The sequence below is a fragment of the Ornithorhynchus anatinus genome, chromosome 9 (assembly GCF_004115215.2).
Source record: "Ornithorhynchus anatinus isolate Pmale09 chromosome 9, mOrnAna1.pri.v4, whole genome shotgun sequence".
NCBI lineage: Eukaryota > Metazoa > Chordata > Mammalia > Monotremata > Ornithorhynchidae > Ornithorhynchus > Ornithorhynchus anatinus.
The window spans coordinates 20,686,988-20,709,573 of NC_041736.1; the positions used below are offsets into that span (position 1 = coordinate 20,686,988).

General features: G+C 46.4%; 1 protein-coding gene across 1 annotated transcript; it reads left to right on the plus strand.

Moving 5' to 3' along the window:
* The first annotated feature begins 377 nt into the window (after positions 1-377).
* On the plus strand, positions 378-22,297 carry RBM45 (RNA binding motif protein 45). The gene is given in 16 exon segments (XM_039913062.1): positions 378-740; positions 7,595-7,717; positions 8,970-9,010; positions 9,012-9,094; positions 11,666-11,788; positions 12,262-12,348; positions 12,351-12,386; positions 12,389-12,409; positions 12,412-12,438; positions 14,767-14,840; positions 14,843-14,901; positions 15,345-15,438; positions 15,751-15,911; positions 18,084-18,112; positions 18,115-18,283; positions 22,002-22,297. Coding segments are annotated over 15 exon segments (1,443 nt in total). The 5' UTR covers positions 378-416; the 3' UTR covers positions 18,276-18,283; positions 22,002-22,297.
* The last annotated feature ends 289 nt before the right edge of the window (positions 22,298-22,586 follow it).

The following is a 22,586-nucleotide window of genomic DNA, read 5'->3' on the forward strand; positions in this document are numbered from 1 at the left end:
GAAGGGGAAGGAGAAGGAAGGAAGGGGAAGGAGAGGGAAGGAAGGGGAAGGAGAGGGAAGGAAGGGGAAGGAGAGGGAAGGAAGGGGAAGGAAGGGGAAGGAAGGGGAAGGAAGGAAGGGGAAGGAAGGGAAGGAAGGAAGGGGAAGGAAGGAAGGAAGGAAGGAAGGAAGGAAGGAAGGAAGGAAGGAAGGAAGGAAGGAAGGAAGGAAGGAAGGAAGGAAGGAAGGAAGGAAGGAAGGAAGGAAGGAAAGAAATCGCCTGGGCCTGAACGGGCGGGCGGGGGCGCGTGGTCCTCCAGGGCGGCAGGGGGCGCTGCGGGGAGGAGCGGTCCCGGAAGTGCGCGTGGGGGCGACCGGAAGTGCGGTGGGCGAGGCGCGGGGAGAGGAGAGGCCGAGCAACGGTGGCGAAGGCCGTCATGGAGGAGCCGGCGGTGGCGGGCGGCGGCGGAGGCGGCGGAGGCGGCGGCGGCGCGGTTTTCCGCCCCGGCGTCGACAACCTGGACGAGCCGCCCAACAGCCGCGTGTTCCTGGTGATCAGCAAGAGCACCCCCGAGGCCGTGCTGCGCGAGCGCTTCTCGGCCTTCGGCGAGATCCAGGACATCTGGGTGGTGCGCGACAAGCACACCAAGGAGTCCAAGGGCATCGCCTTCGTCAAGTTCGCCCGCAGCTCGCAGGCCTGCCGCGCCATGGAGGAGATGCACGGACAGTGCCTCGGGCCCGCCGACGCCAAGCCCATCAAGGTGGGACCCGGGCCCGGGGGGAGAAAGCCCGGGGGGCGGCCCGGACGAGGGGGCGCGGCCCGCCTCCGCCCTGCAACGGCCTCCCGCCCCGCGCCGACCCCCTCCCCTCCCCACCCGGCCACACTAAAGCCTCATCTCCTCCAGGACGCCTTCCCAGATTAAACCCTGCTCTCCCTTCCTTCCGAAGCCCTACTAAAGGCGCACCGCCTCCAGGAAGCCTTCCCCGACTAAAACCCCGCTTTCCCTGCCCCCCGAAGCCCTACTAATTGCACCGCCTCCAGGAAGTCTTCTCCGACTAAGCCCTGCTTTCCCTCCCTTCTGAAGCCCTACTAAAGGCACACCGCCTCCAGGAAGCCTTCCCGGATTAAACCCTGCTTTTCCGCCCTTCCGCAGCCCTACTAAATGTGCACCTCCAGGAAACCTTCCCGGATTAAACCCTGCTTTCCCTCCCTTCCGAAGCCCTACTTAGTGTGCACCCCCTCCAGGAAGCCTTCCCAGATTAAACCCTGCCTTCTCTTCCTTCTGAAGCCCCACTAAAGGTGCACCTCCTCCAGGAGGCCTTCCCAGATTAAACCCTGCTTTCCCTTCCGAAGCACTACTAAAGGCGCACCGCCTCCATGAAGCCTTCCCAGATTAAACCCTGCTTTCCCTCCCACAGCCCTACTAAGTGTGCACCTCCTCCAGGAAACCTTCCCGGATTAAACCCTGCTTTCCCTCCCTTCCCTTCTGAAGCCCTACTAAAGGTGCGCCGCCTCCAGGAAGCCTTCCCGGATTAAACCCTGCTTTTCCTCCCCTCTCTCTTGAAGCCCTACTAAATGTGCACCTCCTCCAGGAAGCCTTCCCGGATTAAACCCTGCTTTCTCTCCCTTCTAAAGGCGCGCCGCCTCCAGGAGGCCTTCTCCGATTAAACCCTGCTTTCCCTCCCCTCACTCTTGAAGCCCTATTAAAGGTGCGCCGCCTCCAGGAGGCCTTCCCCGATTAAACCCTGCTTTTATCATTATTATTATTGTTTATAGTATTTATTGAGCGCTTACTATGTGCAGAGCACTGTACTAAGCGCTTGGAATGAACAAGTCGGCAACAGATAGAGACAGTCCCTGCCGTTTGATGGGCTTACGGTCTAATCGGGGGAGACGGACGGACGAGAACGATGGCGATAAATAGAGTCGAGGGGAAGAACATCTCGTAAAAACAATGGCAACTAAATAGAATCAAGGCGATGTACATTTCATTAACAGAATAAATAGGGTAATGAAAATATATACAGTCGAGCGGACGAGTACGGTGCTGAGGGGAAGGGAGGGGGAGGAGCAGAGGGAAAGGGGGAAAAGAGGGTTTAGCTGCGGAGAGGTGAAGGGGGGTAGAGGGAGCAGAGGGAAAAGGGGAGCTCAGTCTGGGAAGGCCTCTTGGAGGAGGTGAGTTTTAAGTAGGGTTTTGAAGAGGGAAAGAGAATCAGTTTGGCGGAGGTGAGGAGGGAGGGCGTTCCGGGACCGCGGGAGGACGCGACCCGGGGGTCGACGGCGGGATAGGCGAGACCGAGGGACGGCGAGGAGGTGGGCGGCGGAGGAGCGGAGCGTGCGGGGTGGGCGGTAGAAAGAGAGAAGGGAGGAGAGGTAGGAAGGGGCAAGGTGACGGAGAGCCTCGAAGCCTAGAGTGAGGAGTTTTTGTTTGGAGTGGAGGTTGATAGGCAACCACTGGAGTCCTCCCCTTCCTTCCGAAGCCGGACTAAAGGCACAGCTCCTTCAGGAAGCCTTCCCGGATTAAACCCTGCTTTCCCTCCCTTCCGAAGCCCTCCTAAAGGCACACCTCCCCCAGGAGGCCTTCCCGGCTTAAACCCTGCTCTCCCTCCTGAGGCCCTTCTAAAGGCACGCCTCCTCCAGGAGGCCTTCCCAGATTAGACCCTGTTTTTCCACCCCTCCTACTCCCAAAGCCTTACTAAAGGCACACCTCCCCCAAGAAGCCTTCCCAGATTAAACCCTGCTTTTCCCCACCTCCAACTCCCTTCTGAAGCCATAGTAAGGCACACCTCCTCCAAGAGGCCTTCCCACACTAAGCCCCGCTTTGCCTCACTCCCACTCCCTTCTGAAGCTTCACCGAAGGCACGCCTCCAAGAAGCCTTCCCAGACTAAGCCCCGCTTTTCCTCACCTCACACTCCCTCTGCGACACCCTGACTCGCCCCCTTTGCTCTCCCCACCCCCGGCTCCCCAGTCCTTGTGGACCGATCTGCATTTATTTATTTTATATTGATGTCTGTCTCCCCCTCTAGACAGTCAACTCGTGGGCAGGGAATGTGTCTGTTGTTATCATGTACTCTCCCAAGCGCTCAGGCCAGTGCTCTGCACACAGCAGATGCTGAATAAATACGGTTGATGATTGACCCACTGATGTGCTGAGCGCTTCCCGTGTGCCAAGACCTGGACTGAGCATTTGGGAGAGTACAGTCCGGCAGACGGGGTCGACACGGTCCCTGTACGCGCCGATCAAACGCTGCGATTGGGACCTTTGCTCCTTCTTTACCGGTCAATTAATTGATATTTATGGAGCGCTTCCTCAGTGCACAGCACCGGGCTAAGCACTTAATGATGGTGGTATCTGTTAAGCGCTCAAGATGTGTGTCAGGCACTGTTCTGAGCCCTGGCAGAGACACGAGCTAAACAGGTTAGGCACAGTTCCCGCCCCTATGGGGCTCACTGCCTTAATCCCCATTTTACAGATGAGGTAGCTGAGGCCCGGAGAAGTGACTTGCTCGAGGTCCCGCGCGGCAGAGCTGGGATTAGAACCCGGGTCCTCCCTGCTTCCCCAGGGAGAATCCACCGCAACAGAGTTAGAAGACATGTCCCCTGCCCACAGCGAGCTTTTACACGTTTAGGGGGAGCTTTGATTGTGAACCTCCTGAGGGACGGGGTCTTTATTTAATTTTCACCTGTGTATTCTCTCCCAGTGCTTAGTACAGTGCTCTGCACAAATTAATACTTTTGGCATTGGGTATTCGCCCCACCCGTGGCCCCGCAGCGCTTAGGTACATATTTATAAGTTACAGGTAGATTGTTTATATTAACAATATAAATTGTTTATAAGATTCTAGTCTGTAAACTCCTGGCAGACAGGGAATGTGTCTACCAATTCTGCGATATTGTAATGTGGTATTTGTTAAGCGCTTACTATGTGCAGAACACTGTTCTAAGCGCTGGGGTAGATGCAGGGTAATCAGGTTATCCCATGTGAGGCTCACAGTTAATCCCCATTTTACAGATGAGGTGACTGAGGCACAGGGAGGTTTAAGTGTCGTGCCCACAGTCACACAGCTGACAAGTGGCAGAGCTGGGAGTCGAACCCACGACCTCTGACTCCGAAGCCCAGGCTCTTTCCACTGAGCCACGTACTCCCCAAGCGCTTAGTACATCGTTCTGCACCCAGTAAGCGCTTAATAAATACTGTTGCTACTCCCTTTGGGCATTTGGTATTCACCCCACGTTCAGCCCCACGGAAATTATGTACGTAGCTGTGAATTATTTATTGTGCATCATTCATTTATATTAATGTCAGTCTCCTCCTCTCGGAGGAGGAGCTCATTGTAGGCAGGGAACAGGTCTTCTAACTCTGTTGCATTGTACTCTCCCAGGTGTTTAGTACAGTGCTCTGCACCCAGTAAGCGCTCAGCACATACCACTGATTGATCGATGCTAGTATCGTGATTATTACGGTCGCTTAGTCAACTGCAGGGGGTCATGTCGTCCCTATGGACGGGTCAGCTTCGGTCTGGGCCCGCAGCTTGAGGAGCGAGATCCTCAGTCATCTTCGATGCTATTTATTGAGTGCTTACTGTGTACAGAGCTCTGTACTGACCGCTCGGGATAATACAGTGCCAGAGAGTTGTAAACTCTAGATCGTAAGCTCACTGTGGACAGGGAATATATCCTTTATATCGTAGCCTCCCAAGCGCTTAGTACAGTCCTCTGCCCACAGTAAGCGCTCAATAAATATGATTGATTCCCTACAAGAGGGTCGGTAGACGTGATCTCCTCCCAAAAGGAGCTTTAGCCCAGAGGGAGAGGCAGGCGTTAATATCGATTACACGTCGAGAAAGCCGTCGAGCATAAGGAAATGTGCAGAAGAGATGCGAGGGTTGGGTGAGCGTTGGAGTGTTTCGCGGGGGGAGGAGCCAGTGGGTGAAGAGTATCGGTGAGAGTTTGTATGTGATTTTGGATTTTGAGGGTGCCTTCTGGGGTTAGCATGGTGCTAGAGGTGTTCATAAAGGATAGTCTAACCCCAAAATAAGGGCCCTGGGGTTCCGCTTACGTGGCTCGCCGGCATCTCGAACTCAGCACATCCAAAACTGAACCTCTCACCTTCCCTCCTCCCCCATTTCCCGTCCTCGTCCGAGGCCCCGTCCTCCCCCTTAGCGTCAAAACCTGCAAACTCGATGTAGCCTTCGACTCCTCTAATGATTGTGTAGGGTCGACGCTTGCTCTGTGCCGAGCACCGGGAGAGGTACGAGAAAGATGGGATGCCTTCCAGGGAGGGAGAGCGGGTGTGGAATTTGCTGCTTCGGCTCTCCCCTCTAATCGGATGCTAAATCCGGCCGATTCTTATTCCCCAAAAGTTCCCGGATCTGCCCTTTCTTCTTATATCCAAAGAGCCGTGATCCTCGTTCGAGCACTTGCCGTTATCCAGGTCGGATTGCTGTAGCAGCCTCCTCTCCGTTCTCCCTGCCTCCGGTCTGTCCCCCATTCAATCCGTACTGCTGCCGCCCTGATCGTCTAGACTCTAGGCTCATTGTGGGCAGGGAATATGCCTGCCGACCCTGTTACGGCGTACATTCTCCAACACTTAGTACAGTGTGCCCGGTAAGCTCTCGATCGATACGATAGGTGGATCGTCTTTCATTCAGTCGTATTTATTGAGCGCTGACTGTGTGCAGAGCGCTGAACTAAGGGCTTGGAAAGTACAATTCGGCAACAGAGAGAGGGACAGTCCCTACTCAACAATGGACTGACAGTCTAGAAGTCTCCCCGCTTGCAAAATACCTGCAGGGACTGCTCAACTCCTTTCAGGTCATACAGCAGCTCTTTCCCATCGGCTTCAGTACTGCACCCTCGTCCTCTCTCCCGCTCCCTCCACTGTCACCTTAACTCCACCTCTCTCTCCCCCTGCCTACCTCCGACCCTGCTCGGGCTGTTCCCCCAGAGTGGGACCCTCAGTCCCTCTCGCTGTCAGTCCTACCCACCTTCACAGCTCTCCTAAAAGCCCACCTTCTCCAACAAACCTTCCCCAGTAAATTCCCAATACCCCTGGTTGTTTCAACCCCAATTTCTCTCTGTCACGTATACCCCTCCTCAACACTTGTGTCCTTTCGGGGATTTTTTTTGGATTCCATTTTTACGGTCTTGTAGCTGGCCCGGGACTTGTACAAAGTAAAGCCTTGATAAATACTATTATTAATAATAATAATCGTTATTGTTGTCAATACATGAGGACTAAGAACCTACTCAGGGAATCGATGATAGTGATGTGGGTTTGTCCGTACCACTTGCGCTCTGTCTTCCCTGTCAGTCCTCTTCTTTGTCCCTCCCCGGCAGTTTAAATTTCAGGTTTTTTTGATGTCCTCTTCTTTCCTGCCAATTGGGTTTGCCAATTATCAACATGATTAAAGAATATTGGCCCTTTTATGAGCCTTCTTACTAACCCTAAAAGAATCCCTGTCGTTCTTGAATTCTCTTGCCTTTTGATATGTGCCTCTCAAAGTAATTAGGCGAAACCATTATACAAGTCTAATAGGGGCCTAAATATCAGAGCGGATAAGATGATTCCTAAATGGCTCTCTGTAGTTGGGTATAGAGTCCGTGGAATTCCGAGCCTCTTGTGCAAATACAGCAGTGTTATTAATGGTTGGCACTCCTCCTTTCAGTATTCTTTGCCCCTGACAGTGCCTTTCAGGCTGGGGTAGCTACCTTTCTAAATCCAGTCAGCGTCAATTCCTTTCCTTTCCTCCTCCGAAATCTTCCAACCCTGTCATTTACCGCAACATCTTAGGCTAGTAACACAGTAAGAAGAGCACTGTTAATGAGTCACGAGTAGCCATCTTCTAATGTAGGTGTTCCAGAATTTTCTTAATAGATACGTGAGGCTTTTCTTTTGCAGAGGCATGAGCCGATGCTAAAAATGGCTTTTGCTCCTTCACTCCTGCTGGATCTAGACGGCGAGGGAGAAGATGTGCACCTAGTTGAGCTGCTTACGGACAGCTGTCGGATTCATAAGAGTTTTTTTTATATAATCTGACTCAGATTTTTTGCTGTTTTGGGGGGGGGTTTTATGGCCTCTGTTAAATGCTTACTCTGTGTGCCAGGCCTTTTGCCAGGCTGGGATAGATATCAGCTTATAAAGGTTGGGCACAGTCCATGTCTCACGTGGGGCTCACAGTCTTAACCCCCATTTACAGGTGAGGTAGCTGAGGCACAAAGAAGTGAAGTGACCTGCCCAAGCTCACACGGGAGACACGTGGCGGAGCCGGGATTAGAACTCAAGCTCTTTTCACTTGGGCCATGCTGCTTCTCAGAGTTCCAACAGTTCAGAATTATTGTACATTAGCAGCATCCCGCTTGCTGAAAAGTTACTTCCCTGCAGGCAGAATTAAGCACGAACCACTCTCAGGGCAAATAGGAAAACGCCGTCCACGAAGGCTGAAATGGAGAACCACAGGGTATCCAGCTATTTTGCCAACCAGCGTCGAGAACTCCCAAGTTAACAAGAGCCCTCCTGGTTAATCCGAGTACAGATCATCACAAGACAACTCTATTTCGGCTCTGATGAAAGAGGGGATGACTGTTTCACGGGTGTCTGTTTTGTTCCTTAGGTATTCATTGCCCAGTCACGGTCCTCTGGAAGCCACCGAGATGTTGAAGATGAAGAACTCACCAGAATCTTCGTAATGATCCCCAAGGCCTACACCGAAGAAGATCTGAGAGACAAGTTTAAGGTATCAGCTAGTCTCGTCACATGCAGTATAATTCAAGTGGAATAGTTCGTTTCATTTAAATCCCCAGTCGTTCAATTGAACAAAACTCAGGTTTTAAGTCTTTGTGGGAGGGTTGAAGGAGAACTAGGTAGGGAGGACAAGATGGGGTTATTCTTTAGATGTAAAACCCAGGATAAAACAAGTGATTTTTCATTCATATGAAGAGAAGTAAAATTGGAAAACATAATTGGGCCTGAAAGTTCAAAGGCTCAAACTGGTTGCATGCCCTCTAACGGGGGATAAATGGAGGTGGGTATTAATATGATAGAGTTCTGAAAGTGTAACGTTAATCCATTCAGATCCATAATCCATACATTTCCCAAATCTCACTTTGGCCTGTGGTTTTAGTTTCCTGGAGTTCACCCCCAAGTGTCCTGAGTGTCACCTGTGCTTTCCTCTCCTCACCTGCCCAGAAGCAGCGAAGTTTCCAGAAGGGGAGAAAAGCTAGAAACAAGGAAGTGACATGGGTAATCTACAGATTGGATTCACTTCCCCCTCCCCCTGATAATTGGGACTGGACTCTAGGAAACTTTGGAGTATGCAGTGCTTTGTGGATATCCTAAAGGGCGTTCTTGTTCTGTCTCTTCTTTGTAGCCATCGTTTTTGCCTTCTGAATGCCCCAAACCTAGTAGGATCCCAATATTTTTTGACCGGACACTTTTCCTCCAGGAAATCGAAGACCGGCTTTCTTTAATTGTTCCCCCAGCACCAGCTGTTCCAGAAATAACTAACCGACACCGATCCTCAGCGGGAATGAGAGAGGGATCTGTCAACCATCCCTCAATGAGGAGGTGTCCACTAGGTGCTTAGCGGAAGCAACAGTCTGTACCCTAACTTCCATCCCAATAAAGCCACGAGGAGGTAGCAGAAGGCAGGCTGTGGTGTCAGAACTCACATGAGTACAAACTAAGTGGTCTCACAGCCAGGTTTAGGTATCCCTGTGTGCAGATGGATGGATATCTTATCATCTCCCTCTTCAAAAGAACACACCCAACTCTTACAGTTTCTCTAGGCTAGGTATCTTTTTTTTTTTTAGAGCCTGATGATTTTGCAATCACTGCCAAGATAACCACTGTCATCTTAATTTCCCCATCTGCCCTAGCAACTGTTAGAGTCAAAGCATCATTTTTTGAGTCATTCCTTAAGACGTATACAAAGCGTGTGGGTTAGCGTTGGTCGCCTTAACCGTTTTGATTTTTTTTCCATCTTACAGGTATATGGAGACATTGAATATTGCAGCATTATCAGAATAAAACACAGGAGAAAGTAAAGGCTTAGGCTACGTGAGATATTTAAAGCCATCCCAAGCTGCCTTGGCGATAGAAAACTGTGATCGAAGTAAGAATGCAGTTGATTGTCCGTTGCTGTGACTTGTCTTTTAATGCCCGTCAAGGAGTAGTATTGCTGATTTTAGTGCTCCTAGTTAACCCGTATCGTTACAGAGTGAATGTTATCAGCTAAGAAATTGGGAACTCTGCCAGCCAGTTTGAATTTTACCCGAATAGTGATGTACTAAAAAATGAACATAGCCTTTAGAGGAAGTATTTTGAGAGCTGATTTGACACGCAGTTTTTTTTGAGGTGGTATTTTAAAGTCAGAAATTTCAGTAGCATCCAACATTAAATTGGATAATGAAGGAGTTCCTTCTCCACACAGTATCGAAAGGTGTGGTTAAGAAAAAAAAGAATCCAGGTAATGGACCTGTTTCCTAATGTGCCCACCTCATTCTCCTGCGTAGTAAAATATAAATATAAAATGGAGTCCTTTCTTTAATCCTTGCCCGCTTTAGGATCTGGCTCACTAAACTTCTCTGTTCCTCTGCAAAGATTCAGTGACTCTCCTCCCTCCTTAGATTTTGGTACCTAATCATCTTGTATCTACTCCAGCGCTTAGTACAGTGTTTGACGCATAGTAATCACTTAGGTACAATTATTTTTTGTTATTGGTGTGTACCCTTTTATATATCTTTGGCTAAGGGTGGGGCGGGGTGTGTTTGTGAGTGAGTGAGAGGGAGTGAGGGATATATAAAACGCACATGAACGTTCTTATTTGAAGAAGAGACGCTGACAATGAGATGAAAGTATTTGTGTGAATTGCCAGAGAGAGGCCAGCTTAGATACCCTAGCACTATAATTAATTCAACACAAATTAGGACATTTCAGTAGTTGGATTGGGGGACTGAACGCTTTCCAATGTTTAAAATGTTGAGGAGAGAAACCTAAGCATTTCCAAACAACTAGAAGTAGGGTCTAGGAGAGTCTCAGGAGGATTCCAGGAGCTCCGGGATGAAAAACGGAAGCCCTGTATGAGGTTCTTATAGCAGGGGTCAACAGCCTTTGGCTTCCAAGCCACGTCTGCCTCTTCCGGTCGCTAAATGTGGTTCTCAAGCCGGGACTTGGGCCGTCGGGGCCCCGTGGCCAGACAACCCCCTCCCCACCACCCCGGGGATCACAGCCGTCCCCGGCTACAAGTCGCAGGAGGCGATGTGGGACCACTCGGCTCCGTCAGTCGATCGATCGATCCGCCAGTGGTATTTATGGAGGACTTGATTTGTGCAGAGGCACTGAACTAAGCGCTTAGCAGAGAACAGGACAGCAGAGTTGGGTAGTCACTGACCCTGCCCACATCGCACTCCATCGCATCTGCTGCCAGGGGTAGGGCGAGTCAGTCCCAGGCAGCCTCTCGGAGAACGTGGGAAGCTCGCTGAAGGCCTTCTGCCCTGGTGGGATGGGTGGGCCGTGACCCCCCCCCCCCAGAAACCACACAGCCCGGGTTTCCGCCTCGGGGGGCCCTCAGGAGCTGGAACAGCGCAGCCCAAAGCATTGCCGGCTGAGCAGGGTCGCCCCCGCCGGAGACCACCGGGTGAGGGCAGCACTGGTGCCGGTCCTTGGTGCCGGGCCACTGCTGCACGTGCCTGGCTACATGGGCACTGCTCTCTCATATCCCTGAGAGATGAGGGAGGAAGAAACTGACCTCTACAACGGCTGGTCTTCTCCCCTCACCTGGCTTGGCCTCCCCTTCTTTTCCCTGTTCTTCCCTTTCTCTCCCTCCCCCCTTCTCCTATGTCCTCTCCTTCATCTCTCCTCTTTTCCCTTTTCCCTCCCTGTTCTCTTATCTCTTCTCTCCCCTTTTCCCTACCTCCTTTCCCACCCCTTTCCCCCCCAGCAATTTCTGTTCTCCACAGGCAGTAACAGTATGTCTCTGAAATCACAAAGGTGCTGTCGTTTTGGGTAGTGCATAACCCATAAATTGTATGATCAGCATTTTGTAGACCAGCCGCTCGGTGGTTTCATTTTTTTTGGCTCCTCTGCACTAAAGAGTTATCAGTCTCTGCTCTACAATGATGTTCAACCAGTGATATCTACATACCCAGAGCAGGACTCCCAGACCCTAGACTAGGATATCTGTCCACCTGGGAGTAGCCCTTGCTCCTGCTTCCCCTACTTTTTTTAAATAGTATTTATTCATCGCTTACTACCTGTCCACACTGTTCTAAGCACTGGATAGACACATATCAATCAGGTTGGACACAGACCCTGTCCCCCAGTCTAAGTAGGAGGGAGTAGGATTTAATTCCCATTTTACTAGTTGAGAAGTGAATTGACTTGCCCAAGGTTACACAGCAGCACTTGACAGAGCAGAATTAGAACCTGGATCCTCTTATTCCCAGGCTATCTTTCCACTAGGCCACTTTGCTTCCTAGAGGGTATAGGGAATCACACTCACCCAGATTTCCACTTTGACTTCTGATGTTGGGGGAAGACTGGGGATGGGCTAGAGGCAGGTGACCGGAGGGCTTTTCTGGGTTGTTTTGAAAGCCGTCAAATCCAACTCTGGCATAAGAAATTCCATTTGCACTCAGGAGAAGATTGCGAAGGATACTTCAAGTTCACAGCTTCTCTTTTTCAGGTTATAGGGCGATCCTGGCAGAACCTAAAAATAAGGCAGCTGAAGCCTCCGATCAAGACTACTACAACAGTATGAGGCAGGAGACATTGGGACACGAGCAAAGAGTCAGTATGTTTCCCTTCGGTAAGTGGGGCCTGCATTTCATAATTACAGAATGAATGATCCTTGTAATTTTTTTAGCGTGCTTTTCTGGGCCATCTGCAAAACTCAGTGAATGGGGAATGAGAAGATATTTAGAAAACCAAGGTATTTAGAAAGCTTGAGCTTAAATACTTAAAATATTATGTTTGGATATCCCAATTTATTCTCTCATTTTATTAAACATAGGTGCCTTTATTAAAAAGGTTTTTTTTTTTTAAAAAAAGGTCATCAGTCCTTGCTTTACAATAATGCCCAACCAGGGGTGCTGACATTCCCAGGTCAGTGGAAGCCTTATCTCTCATCTGGGTCCCAAATTCCGATTTTCTGTCCAATGGGAAGTATTGTCAGTGTTTGTTACTGTCAGCTTTTGTACTGTCAGGTGTTTCCTTAACCTTAAAAAGTGTGAAAATTGAAGTCTCAAGATATCTTATAGTTTCTTTTTTCTTTTTTTGGAGAAGAACAGCCGAATTTGCAGTTTTGAAAAAAACGAGGAACCAGAGGTCAAGAGTCTGTTTCCAAACGCTTGTCAGTAGTATCGCGAGTTCTTTCACCCAAGAGCAGCTCTTCGGCCTTTTTGATATCATCCGGGACTGGAATATTGTGAATCCAACGAGACCCGTACTCCAACTATGGTAAAAATCAGACTTTTAAATTTTGCTAATGACATTTCACTCTCTACTGCTCAGATGACTTTGCCAGTTTCTCTTGCGATTCACATATAAGTTTTGTATAACTTAATACTGGAGTTGAGTCCCATTTCAGTCTCTAAATTTTAGCAGTGGAGGAAGTGGGGAGAAAAAGCAGAGAGAATGAACACAGTGAGGAGCAAAGCCTAAGTTCCTTTTCTACTTTGCTTCTATACTTTTTTACCCTACTCTGCAGGCTAATTGTCTATTAAACTTACCTACTTTTCTCCCTCTCGAGCCAGAGGGGGTGGAATCCACGTGTTGAGTTAGCAGAGCAGAATTTAATAACTGTGGTACTTATGAGCTTACTATATGCCAGGCAACTGTACTAAGTGCTGGGTGAGTCCAAGCAAATCGGGTTGGACAAAGTCCCTGTCCCACCCCCATTTTACAGATGAGGTAACTGAAGCAGCAGAGAAGTGAAGTGACTTGCCCAAGTCACATCGCAGTCAAATGGCGGAGCCCAGAGTAGAGCCCATGACCTTCTGACTCCCAGGCCCGATGCTCTATCCACTAGGGCCCTGCTGCTTTTCTAAATCCAAGTGAAAAACCCTTACGTTGCAATGTGGTTAACACTCTGCTCTGCACATTAATGTGTTGGGCTGTCCAGAAATGAAATCAATTGGTGACGTCAGAATTGTCGTTAGATTGAAAGTGCTCTCCCTGCCAAAGGGGATGTAGGGTGGTAGAATTCACAGATCTAGAGAAGGGTTGTGGAAATGTTGTGGGGAGGGTAAATATCTTTGTTCCCTCCCCGGTGAAAAATGCAAGGCTAGGTTATCCAAAGAGTAGTTAGATAAGTTTAGCATATGACTTATATCCGTTGTGCAAGGTGACCTTCAATACTACATCCCTTTGCCTTCTCGATTCATAAGTTCATTTGGCTAGGAGAGCCAATCCAAATCAAGTTTGGATCTTAAATCATTCTGGATTATTTGTCCAGCACTTATTATGTGCCAAACACTGTAATGAGCACTGGGGTAGATACCAGATAATCAGGTCCCATGTGGGGCTCCCAGCCTAAGGGGAGGCAGAACAGGTAAGCTCACTGTGGGCAGAGAACGTATCTACCAACTTTGTTATATATTGTATTTTCCCAAGTGCTAAGTACAGCGCTCTGCACATAGTGCTCAATAAATATGATTGATTGATTGAATCCCCATTTTGCAGATGAGGGAACTGAGCCCAGAGAAGTAAAGTGACTTGCCCAAGGTCACACAGCAGACAGGTGTCAGATCTTATGGCTCCCAAGCCCACGCTCTTTCCATTAGGCCACTCTGCTTTCCAGAAAGAGGGTCAAAACAGTTTGTTGTCGAAACCTTTGAAATGATGGGAGATAGTGAAAGAGAAGGTAGTGATGCCACACCTGGGGAAAAAAAGTCATTGGGCCCCAAGGTATTAAAAGGCTTAAATAGCAACGCCAACCTCTCCTAAGTGCATATGCCAAAAACCCAGCTCATAATTACTAACTTCCCCCTTTCCAGCTCCCAAAGAAGAGAAGGACGTCACAAACAGCCAAAGTCTCAGTCCTGGGTTTCTCAAAGTACATCAGCGTCTGTCAGTGAGATCCAGAAGGTTCTAAAACTTGGGCCATGCGGGAGGCCATTTGCTGATGGCTCATTCACTTCATACTCGAGTTATCCCAGTATAACTCATGCATTGAAAATATGCGTCCAGCTCTCGAGAAGGCTAATTATCAAGTTTCTGGGAAACAAAGACTCCCAGCAATTGCTCATTGCTTTGGTGATTCACAGCACCCTATTAGAACAGGGATTTTCTGAATCCACGTCTTCTCCACCCAGTGGCCATTACCATTGCTCCTCATATCATTAGCTCAGATTTCTTCACTGGACATTTTTTAAAAGGGGAGAAGAGATTTGAAGTTGAATTCATATATGTTCCACATACATAATCCATCAGCGGTACTTAAGAAAGTCTGTCTTTTTTCCTTCCTTCCTTCTTTTTCTGCTTCAGCACTTCTTGAGTATTGTGGGGATTTTACAGAGATCTGTGATTCATTTTTCTCAGTTCTTCACGGAATCCCAAAGCTGGAGAACTTGGGGCAGTACGGTCTAGTTTATTTGCCTGGGGCCAAGGAACCCACCTCTTCCCCTCCTTTCTCCCTATCTCCCATCCAGTAATGGGATAATTTTTGACAGAGTAGGATAATTGAATTTAATGGCGACCAGAAGTAGTGAGGCTTTCTCTGCATTTTTTTTTTTAATGTAATTTAATTTTTAACTTTAAGCATCTCTCTGTCTCCATCCCGTTTAGGTCATGGTGTCGTTCAGTATTTTAATGTAGCGTCAGCTATATATGCTAAATACAAATTACAATGGGTTCAGTACCGCCTCCCGGAAATCGAATAGGAGTCTCCTTCTTGGAAGACGGGACAAACGGATCAAGTAAGTACCAGACTATGTGCAGGGCAGAAGACCTTTGAAAGAAGGTAATAAGTAACTCAGCGCGTTTCTCAGCGGTGATCGTTTCACAATGAAGAATGAGGAAAAGAAAACCGAAGTATACTGTTGTCTAACTGTCCTCAATACTGTTAGCCATAATTCATGATGTGCTGTCGTAGTACATAGCTTCAGCATACATTTTGGCTCGAATGCAATTAGGAAATTAGGGACAATTCTTCCAACAATGTAGGACTGTTTGATAGTGTGCAGTGTGATGTGAAAGAAATGATGGGTGAACGTGTGTGTTTGTGTATGTAAGTGGAGGGGCACACTCCGAGTATTGCAAAACAATTTTCCTGTGGGGTAGTTTGGTAAGACCCCAATTCCCAAGTTATTGGGAACTGGGGTGTGGCTACTTGGAGATGTGAACACACTGACATGTTTTTGCAGGCTCCTTAGAAAAATGGCAACCCAGATGGTTGCAGCACAGCTGGCATCAGTGGTGTGGAACAATCCCGGTCAACAGCAGTTTATGATGCCTCCAGTAAGTGTTTCAAATCCGCCCCTTCCATCGTCCCAGTCATTCCCATCGGAAGAGTGACCTTGATTTATAATTAGATGTATTACTCCTGAAAAAAGAGTAAGGGAGGGTTGTAGCCCAGAAAAACCTACCCACACCCAGTGTGGTCTTGTGTTAACCACATAAATCGCGATGCCTCTTCTACCCTAAATGTTATATTACACTCTCCCTTACACCAAGTACGATACTCGGCACACAGTAAGCACTCAATCGATGCGACTGATAACTTTTCACTTTGTCACGATCATTTCCTCAGTACATATTTGGTCTCCACAGCCTTATGGAGGGTCTTCTAGCTCTCAGTTACCGATCCAGACAGATGTTGTGCTTCCATCATGCAAAAAGAAAGCTCTCCCCGACACTACTGTGAAGGAAAGACTCTTCATTGTGTTTAATCCTCATCCCTTACCTTTAGATGTATTGGAAGATATATTCTGGTAAGTTTTCAGTCACTCTGGATTATAATTTAGAGAGTATAGCAGTTGGCTTATGTAGAGAAATTTAAGCAAGTTCACAATCTTTTTCACAAAGAAATTTCTGTTTTCCATCTCAAATCTAGATTAGTTCTTGAATTTCAAAGTCCTGGAATCGTCAGCAAGACACTTCCTTGCTCCTTTATTCTAACTTCTTCCTGTTCAACTTTCAGTTTTCCTTCCCTTTCTTTTCTTTAATTTCAAGTGACTCTTAGGACTCCAGAGGAGCTGGGTGTGATCATGTAAATTCATTTTTTGAGCGAGGATCAAACTGTCGGCAAGTGTTTATCTACAACTTCTCCTTTGAAGTCACAAACTTCATTTTGAGCCATTAGTATATGTTTAGTAATCCTCAAGAAGTATTATAATGGCCTTGATGTTTGAATTAGGGAAGCAGCGTGGCTCAGTGGAAAGAGCACGGGCTTTGGAGTCATAGTTCATGGGTTTGAATCCCGGCTCGGCCACTTGTCAGCTGTGTGACTTGGGCAAGTCACTTAACTTCTCTGTGCCTCAGTTACCTCATCTGTAAAATGGGGATTAAGACTGTGAGCCCCACGTGGGACAACCTGATTCCCCTGTGTCTACCCCAGCGCTTAGAACAGTGCTCGGCACATAGTAAGCGCTTAACAAATACCAACATTATTATTATTATTAATTATATGGTATTTTAGCTTCAACTATCAAGAGTACTCTACTCTTGTCTTCTCAACCTCGCAGTTACCTATGACACCCTTTCTTCACCCCTCCCTCAGTCCCTCTGCACTTATGTACGTATCCATAAGTTATGTAATTAATGTCTGTGACCCCTTCTGGACGGTAAGCTCACGAGGGTGGGAACCTGTATACCATCTCTTGTTATATTGTACTCTCCCAAATGCTTATTGTAGGGTTCTGCGCACAGAAATTGCTCAATAAATATGATTGATTGGATTCATTAATTGGACCACACCCTCCTGGAAACACTAACTGACCTTAGTTTTTCTGACCTAATCCTCTTCTGGTTTTCCTCTTAGCTCTTTGGCCAATTTTCTGTCTCTCTTGCCAACTCTTCTACCTCCCACTTTTTGTTGTTGTTGTTTTTTGTTACGGTATTTGTTAAGTACAGTATAGTGCCAGGTACTGTACTAAGCGCTGGAGTAGATAGAAGCTAATCAGGTTGGGCGCAGTCCATGTCCCACATTTTGCTTTCTTTCTATTCTCATTCTACTCTCGCTTCTTTAGGAGCTCATCCAGTTCTATGGCTTCAACTACCACCTCTGTGTGGACTCCCAAATCTACCTCCCTACGCCTGATCCCTCTCCTTCTCTGCAGTCACCTTTCCATCTGCCTCCAGGACATTTCTGCCTCTCTCCACTTCAAGTTCAGTGTATCCCAAACTGAACTCCTCATCTTTTCTTCCAGTTCCTCTCCTCTATCTAACTTTCCTGTCATAGTCGACAACACCACTATCCTTCCCATCTCTCTAGCCGTTAGCCTTGGCATTATCCTTCACTCCTCTGTCTCTTTCAACCGTACTATTCAGTCTGTAGCCAAATCCTACCACTTCTTCCTCCTCAACATTTTCAGAGTCCACCCTGTCTCCTGCCGACCCCCCGGGCAAACCAAACGGTCACCTTATACGCTTCCCAGACTATTTCCCCCCACTTCAGTGCCACCTAGACACTTGGAGACTTACATCCTCCCCCCCATGCACTTTTTTTTTTAATGTTTTTTTGTTAGGCGCTTATTATGTGTCAAACACTGAACTAAGCTCTGGGGTAGGTACCAGTTAATTAGGTCAGACAAAGTCCCTTTCCCCGTGGGGCTCATAGGCTTAGCACCTCTCTGTCACATCCTCCTATATGTAATTTATTTTAGTCTGCTTCCCCCTCTGGCTTGTAAACTCCATGTGGGCATGCATGGATCGTATCTACCAATTCTACCGGACTCTCCCAAATGCTTAGTACAGTCCGCTGCACACAGTAAGCAACTCAGTAAATATTGCCGATTGAGAGCTTTTCTTTTTCATGATGAATATGGAACTGGAGATCCAGGATGTGAAAGAGAGAAATTCTCCCGCATGTTAGCTTAATTGGGTAATTAAAGGACAGCCCTTCAAAGTTATATTTACATTTCACATTTCTCACTTCATTTCAGTCGTTTTGGCAATCTTATTGAAGTCTACCTTTGTCTGGAAAAAATGTGGGGTATGTTAAGTATGCAGAGAGATCAAGTGCTAATGATGCCATAGCTGCTTTACATGGAAAGATCCTGAATGGTGTCAGGCTTAAAGTTATGCTGGCAGAGTCACCAAGAGAAGAATCTAACAAACGGCAAAGAACTTATTGAACCTGTGGGTAAGTACTTCGTATGTGGTGTTCCGTGGATAAAACCTAAATTTGGTAGTTATACAACCAGCATTTTAATTATGATCTTTGTTTTTAGGGATTTAGGAGTTCGCAGTTTAAAAAAATAAAATAAAAAGACTTCAGACTGGAATTTGGCCTACAGAGCCACAGTCCAGATGGATAAACTTTATTATGCATTTCCTAAAAACTCTTTTTTATTGTCTTTTTCAAAGAAGTTTATTGGCTTGATTTATTTTTTTTTTTTTTGCACTTCTGTAATTTATGGACATTCCATTTGGAAAATGAGTTGAGCAAATGTTCTCTTTGTGTTTGTGTTTTTTAAAATAAAAAAAAAATCTAGCTGTTAAGACTTGAACTTTTTTTGTTTTTGTTTAAACTTATAAAGTGGAAACTCCCTAACTATCCAAAGTACACTTAGTTCTGCCAGAACGCACGTTTTCTCCCTGCGATTTGGCTAGAACAAGGCAGCAGAATTAGGGAACCTTCTTTCGACAACGCGAGCCTGTCTGGATACAGCGCCCCGCGATGTCGGAAGAAATGGTTGTGTGTTCGGCGCGGCATCAGACACAGTGAGTACTGCATTATGAGCTTCCTTGTCATTCTGGGGGCTCGCCTCACCGGGGGTGTACAAAAGTCAACGGTCTGGGATGGGAAATTGGGTCCTTTGTGAATAAGTCTGCTGAAGCTGTTGGCATCTCAGAAATGTTTTCAGGACGTCGAATTTTCAGGACGTCGATTGGATTTCCATCCTCAGACTAGCAAAAGATCCTGGCATCGAGGGTCAATTAATTATTTTATCTCAGGGCAGTGTGTTGGTGTGCCTCTGTTAAATGACAACTTATTCACCCGGTGCTTCGCAGAGTACTAGGTGCATGTTAAGAAATCCAGCTGGGTATGAAATGCATTGAGAAGTCTCCTGATAAATTTTTTAAAAACAAAAATACCCAGCAGTTTAACGTATGAAACCTCCCAATCAAAATTTAAATAATTTTGCTTAAATGGGAAGGAAGGTTGACTCTGAGTTGAAGCTTCCACTCCAGCCCGGCCCTCACCGTGATCTCTGGCTGCTGAATGTCCGTCCCACTGGTCACCTCCTTTTCTCTTGCCCTTTCTTTGCCTCATTTCAGGGCCACCAGGAGAAGAGTGAGGGAATGGTCCCAACAGCCCAACGATTGAAAGTCCCCCAAATACGTGCTGGTCTAAAGTTCCAGCAGCTCACAGTGCAACTCCGGTCCTGAGCTGATAGTAAACGATGTTAGGCCTGGCCATGTTAGATTGGGTTTGGCCAGGTTACAGGATTTGAGCCCACATAAGGCTGAAGCCCACTCTCCAATTATAATTCTTCTTTTCCTGTCCTATTAAAGGTGAGACCTTTTACTAACAAGTCTATAAGTTTATTAAAACCCCCCCCCCCAAAAAATGTTATAACAGGGCTCGTTAAAATCAAAGACGATTACCTAGTCAGTTACACTCAATTTTGTCATAATATAGCTTTTCACTAGGGCTTTGGGCTAGAGTGCTGCTAGGAAATTAGGCAGTGCTTTTTTGATAAAGCAAACCTGTCTGGTTCATCCCATGTGCGATGTTAAAAGAAATAGGGTGCACAGGCAAGTGACATTGATATTTATGAATACTAGAGTGTGAGTTTTTCGTAACGTGGGGTTTTGCAAGCATATAGTACCAGCGTTAAAGGGAGTGGGATGTATTGGTTTAAAATACTGCCTTTGTCCTCTCTCACTTTAAATCATTTTGTTATATTGAGGATTCATGTAAGCCTTTTAAGGATAGGGTTCGTGTCCACCAAATCTAGCGTATTGTGTCTCCCAAGTGCCTAGAACAGTGCTCTGTCCAGAGTAAGAGCTCAATAAATGCTATTAATGGATTGAACAGCTTTTCCAAGTATATGCTATCTTTTCCTCAAACTTGATTATGAAATTGATATCCAAGGTATATTGGGTGGAAAAAAAAAATCCCCATCCAGTGTTTTAAACTCAAACAGAACTCTTCTGTGGTGGAGGATAATTTCCTCATATAAATGAGTAAGATGCACATTCTTTTTCCTGCATTTGAGAATTTTTACATTCTTCTGGATGGGTGATCCTAAAAATATAAACCAGTTATTTTTTTCCATAATTAAAATATATGTATCCAGGACAAGGGCAGTGAAATTTTTGAGGCTGATGTGGCAATTTTGATGAGAAATGTCCTAAATCTGTACTAACTACCCTTATTTAGTTCTTCTATCTTCAGGAGAAATAAGCAGTTTTCACCAGCCCTTGCCTGCTGGTATAACACCTTAATTTGTGATTAAACTGTAGTATAAATGTATGGAAAACTGTTCACATCTCTAGGAGATTTTTTTTTAATAAAGGGAAGGCCTGCAGTTTTACCATCTGGTGATTAGCCTCAAATTATGCATTGCCCAGAAACAAACAGTCTGGTTTATTTTTCGGTGGTTTCAGTAAACACATTGAAAGCAGTTTGGCCAATTTTTTAAGCTTGCCATTTTATACAAAGGCTCCATCCTCTGTCTGGTACAGGAAAGTGGAATTGTTTTATTTGTGTTTTAAAACAGCTCATTTGGAGGAAAGAAAATGGGCAACTTCAAGATTATGTTTCTTCTGGAGATGTGAAACAGCTAATTAGTTCTTTGGTCGTATTTACTGAAGCACCGTTAATGTCCTCTACTAGGCACTCAGGGTTTGTGCGTCCATCCATTGAGTAAACTGACATTTTTTTGAACCCACAGTTTTTATTTTGAATCTGATCATTTGATCTGGGATGTCAAACAATTGATCCATGGTGTTAGAATAAGGGCCCGAGAGTCAGAGGACCTGTGTTCTATCCCAGCTCTGCCAATTGCTTGTTGCATGACCTTGGGCAAATCACTTAATTTCTCCATGCCTCCATTCCCTCAACTGTAAAATGGGAATTAAATACCTGTTCTCCCTCCTATTTATTGTTATTAATAATAATAATTATTATTGAACACATTGTGTGCAAAACACTGTACTAAGTGCATGGGACATATAACATCAGAAGCATTCCCTTCCCCAAGTGGGATAGGGACTGTGTCCAACCTGATTAACATGTATCTACCTCAGTGCTTAGAACAGTGCTTGACACGTAGTGAGTACTTAACAAAGACAACAACAATAAATGTGATTGTAATTGAGCTCTTGCTGGGTGCAAAGCACTGTACTAAGCACCTGGAAGAATCAATATAAGAGAATTTGAAGCATGATCCCTGCCTTCAAGGAACTAGCTTCCAGATGGGTTTGTGGTGATCCACAGCCCTGTGAAGTCCAGCTTGAAATTGCAGGATGCTGCTTTGTCATTTTTTTTTCTTTGTAGTATTTAAGTGCTTACTATGTGCCGGGCACTATACTGAGCGCTGGGTAGATAATCAGTTTGGACACAGTCCATGTCCCATCTGGGTCTCACGGTCTTAATCCCCATTTTACAGATGAAGCACAGAGGAAGGGAAATGACTTGCCCAAGGTCACACAGTAGATTGCGGGCGACTGGGATTAGAAACAGGTCCTTGTGACTCTCAGGCCTGTGGGCTGCCCACTAGGCCATGTTAAACTTGAATTTGTTCTCGCTTTAGGGTACAGCTAGTTTTCATGTCAGCAGATAAATTGGATCTTTGGCTGAATTTAGGAGTTGATAGGAGTACTTCTAAATGAATTTGTTTGCCTTTCAGGTGATGATTTTCATGCTTGTGTTGTGTTCTTTCTGCAGAACAGAGACTAAATAATGACATGACCTTCAGACGACTGACTGAAAATGTGACTGGACTCACCCCCTGTGGACAGTTGACAGCTTTTTTTTTTTGCATAATTTGCTAGCTTGTTTCTGCACAATTACGTCTCGTTGGGGAAGGAGGAAACTCAGACATGTATTTCAACTTCAAACAATACTGGTAAAGCTAATTCAATAGTTGTTATCAAAACACGATGTCATGTACAGCTGAAATAAAACGTTTCTTCGTTTAACTAAGTCACGCCTTATTAATGTGGAAAATGTAATGAATGGGGAAAAAATACAGAAAGCAGAACTTGAGGTTCGACTGAATAATTGCCAGAAACTGAGTTGGTACCCACAAAATAATCGCCCAGTCAAACGTTTTACTCCCCATGGCTGAAGATGGGGAACTGAAAATAAGTCAAGGGAAATATGCTTGTATTGCATTTAAAAGATCCAGACAGCGCAATAGAACTTTTTCGCAGAACAGGTGGTGGGTATTGGGATTTGTGACCACGAAAAGGGGTGAAGTTGATAAGGGTTG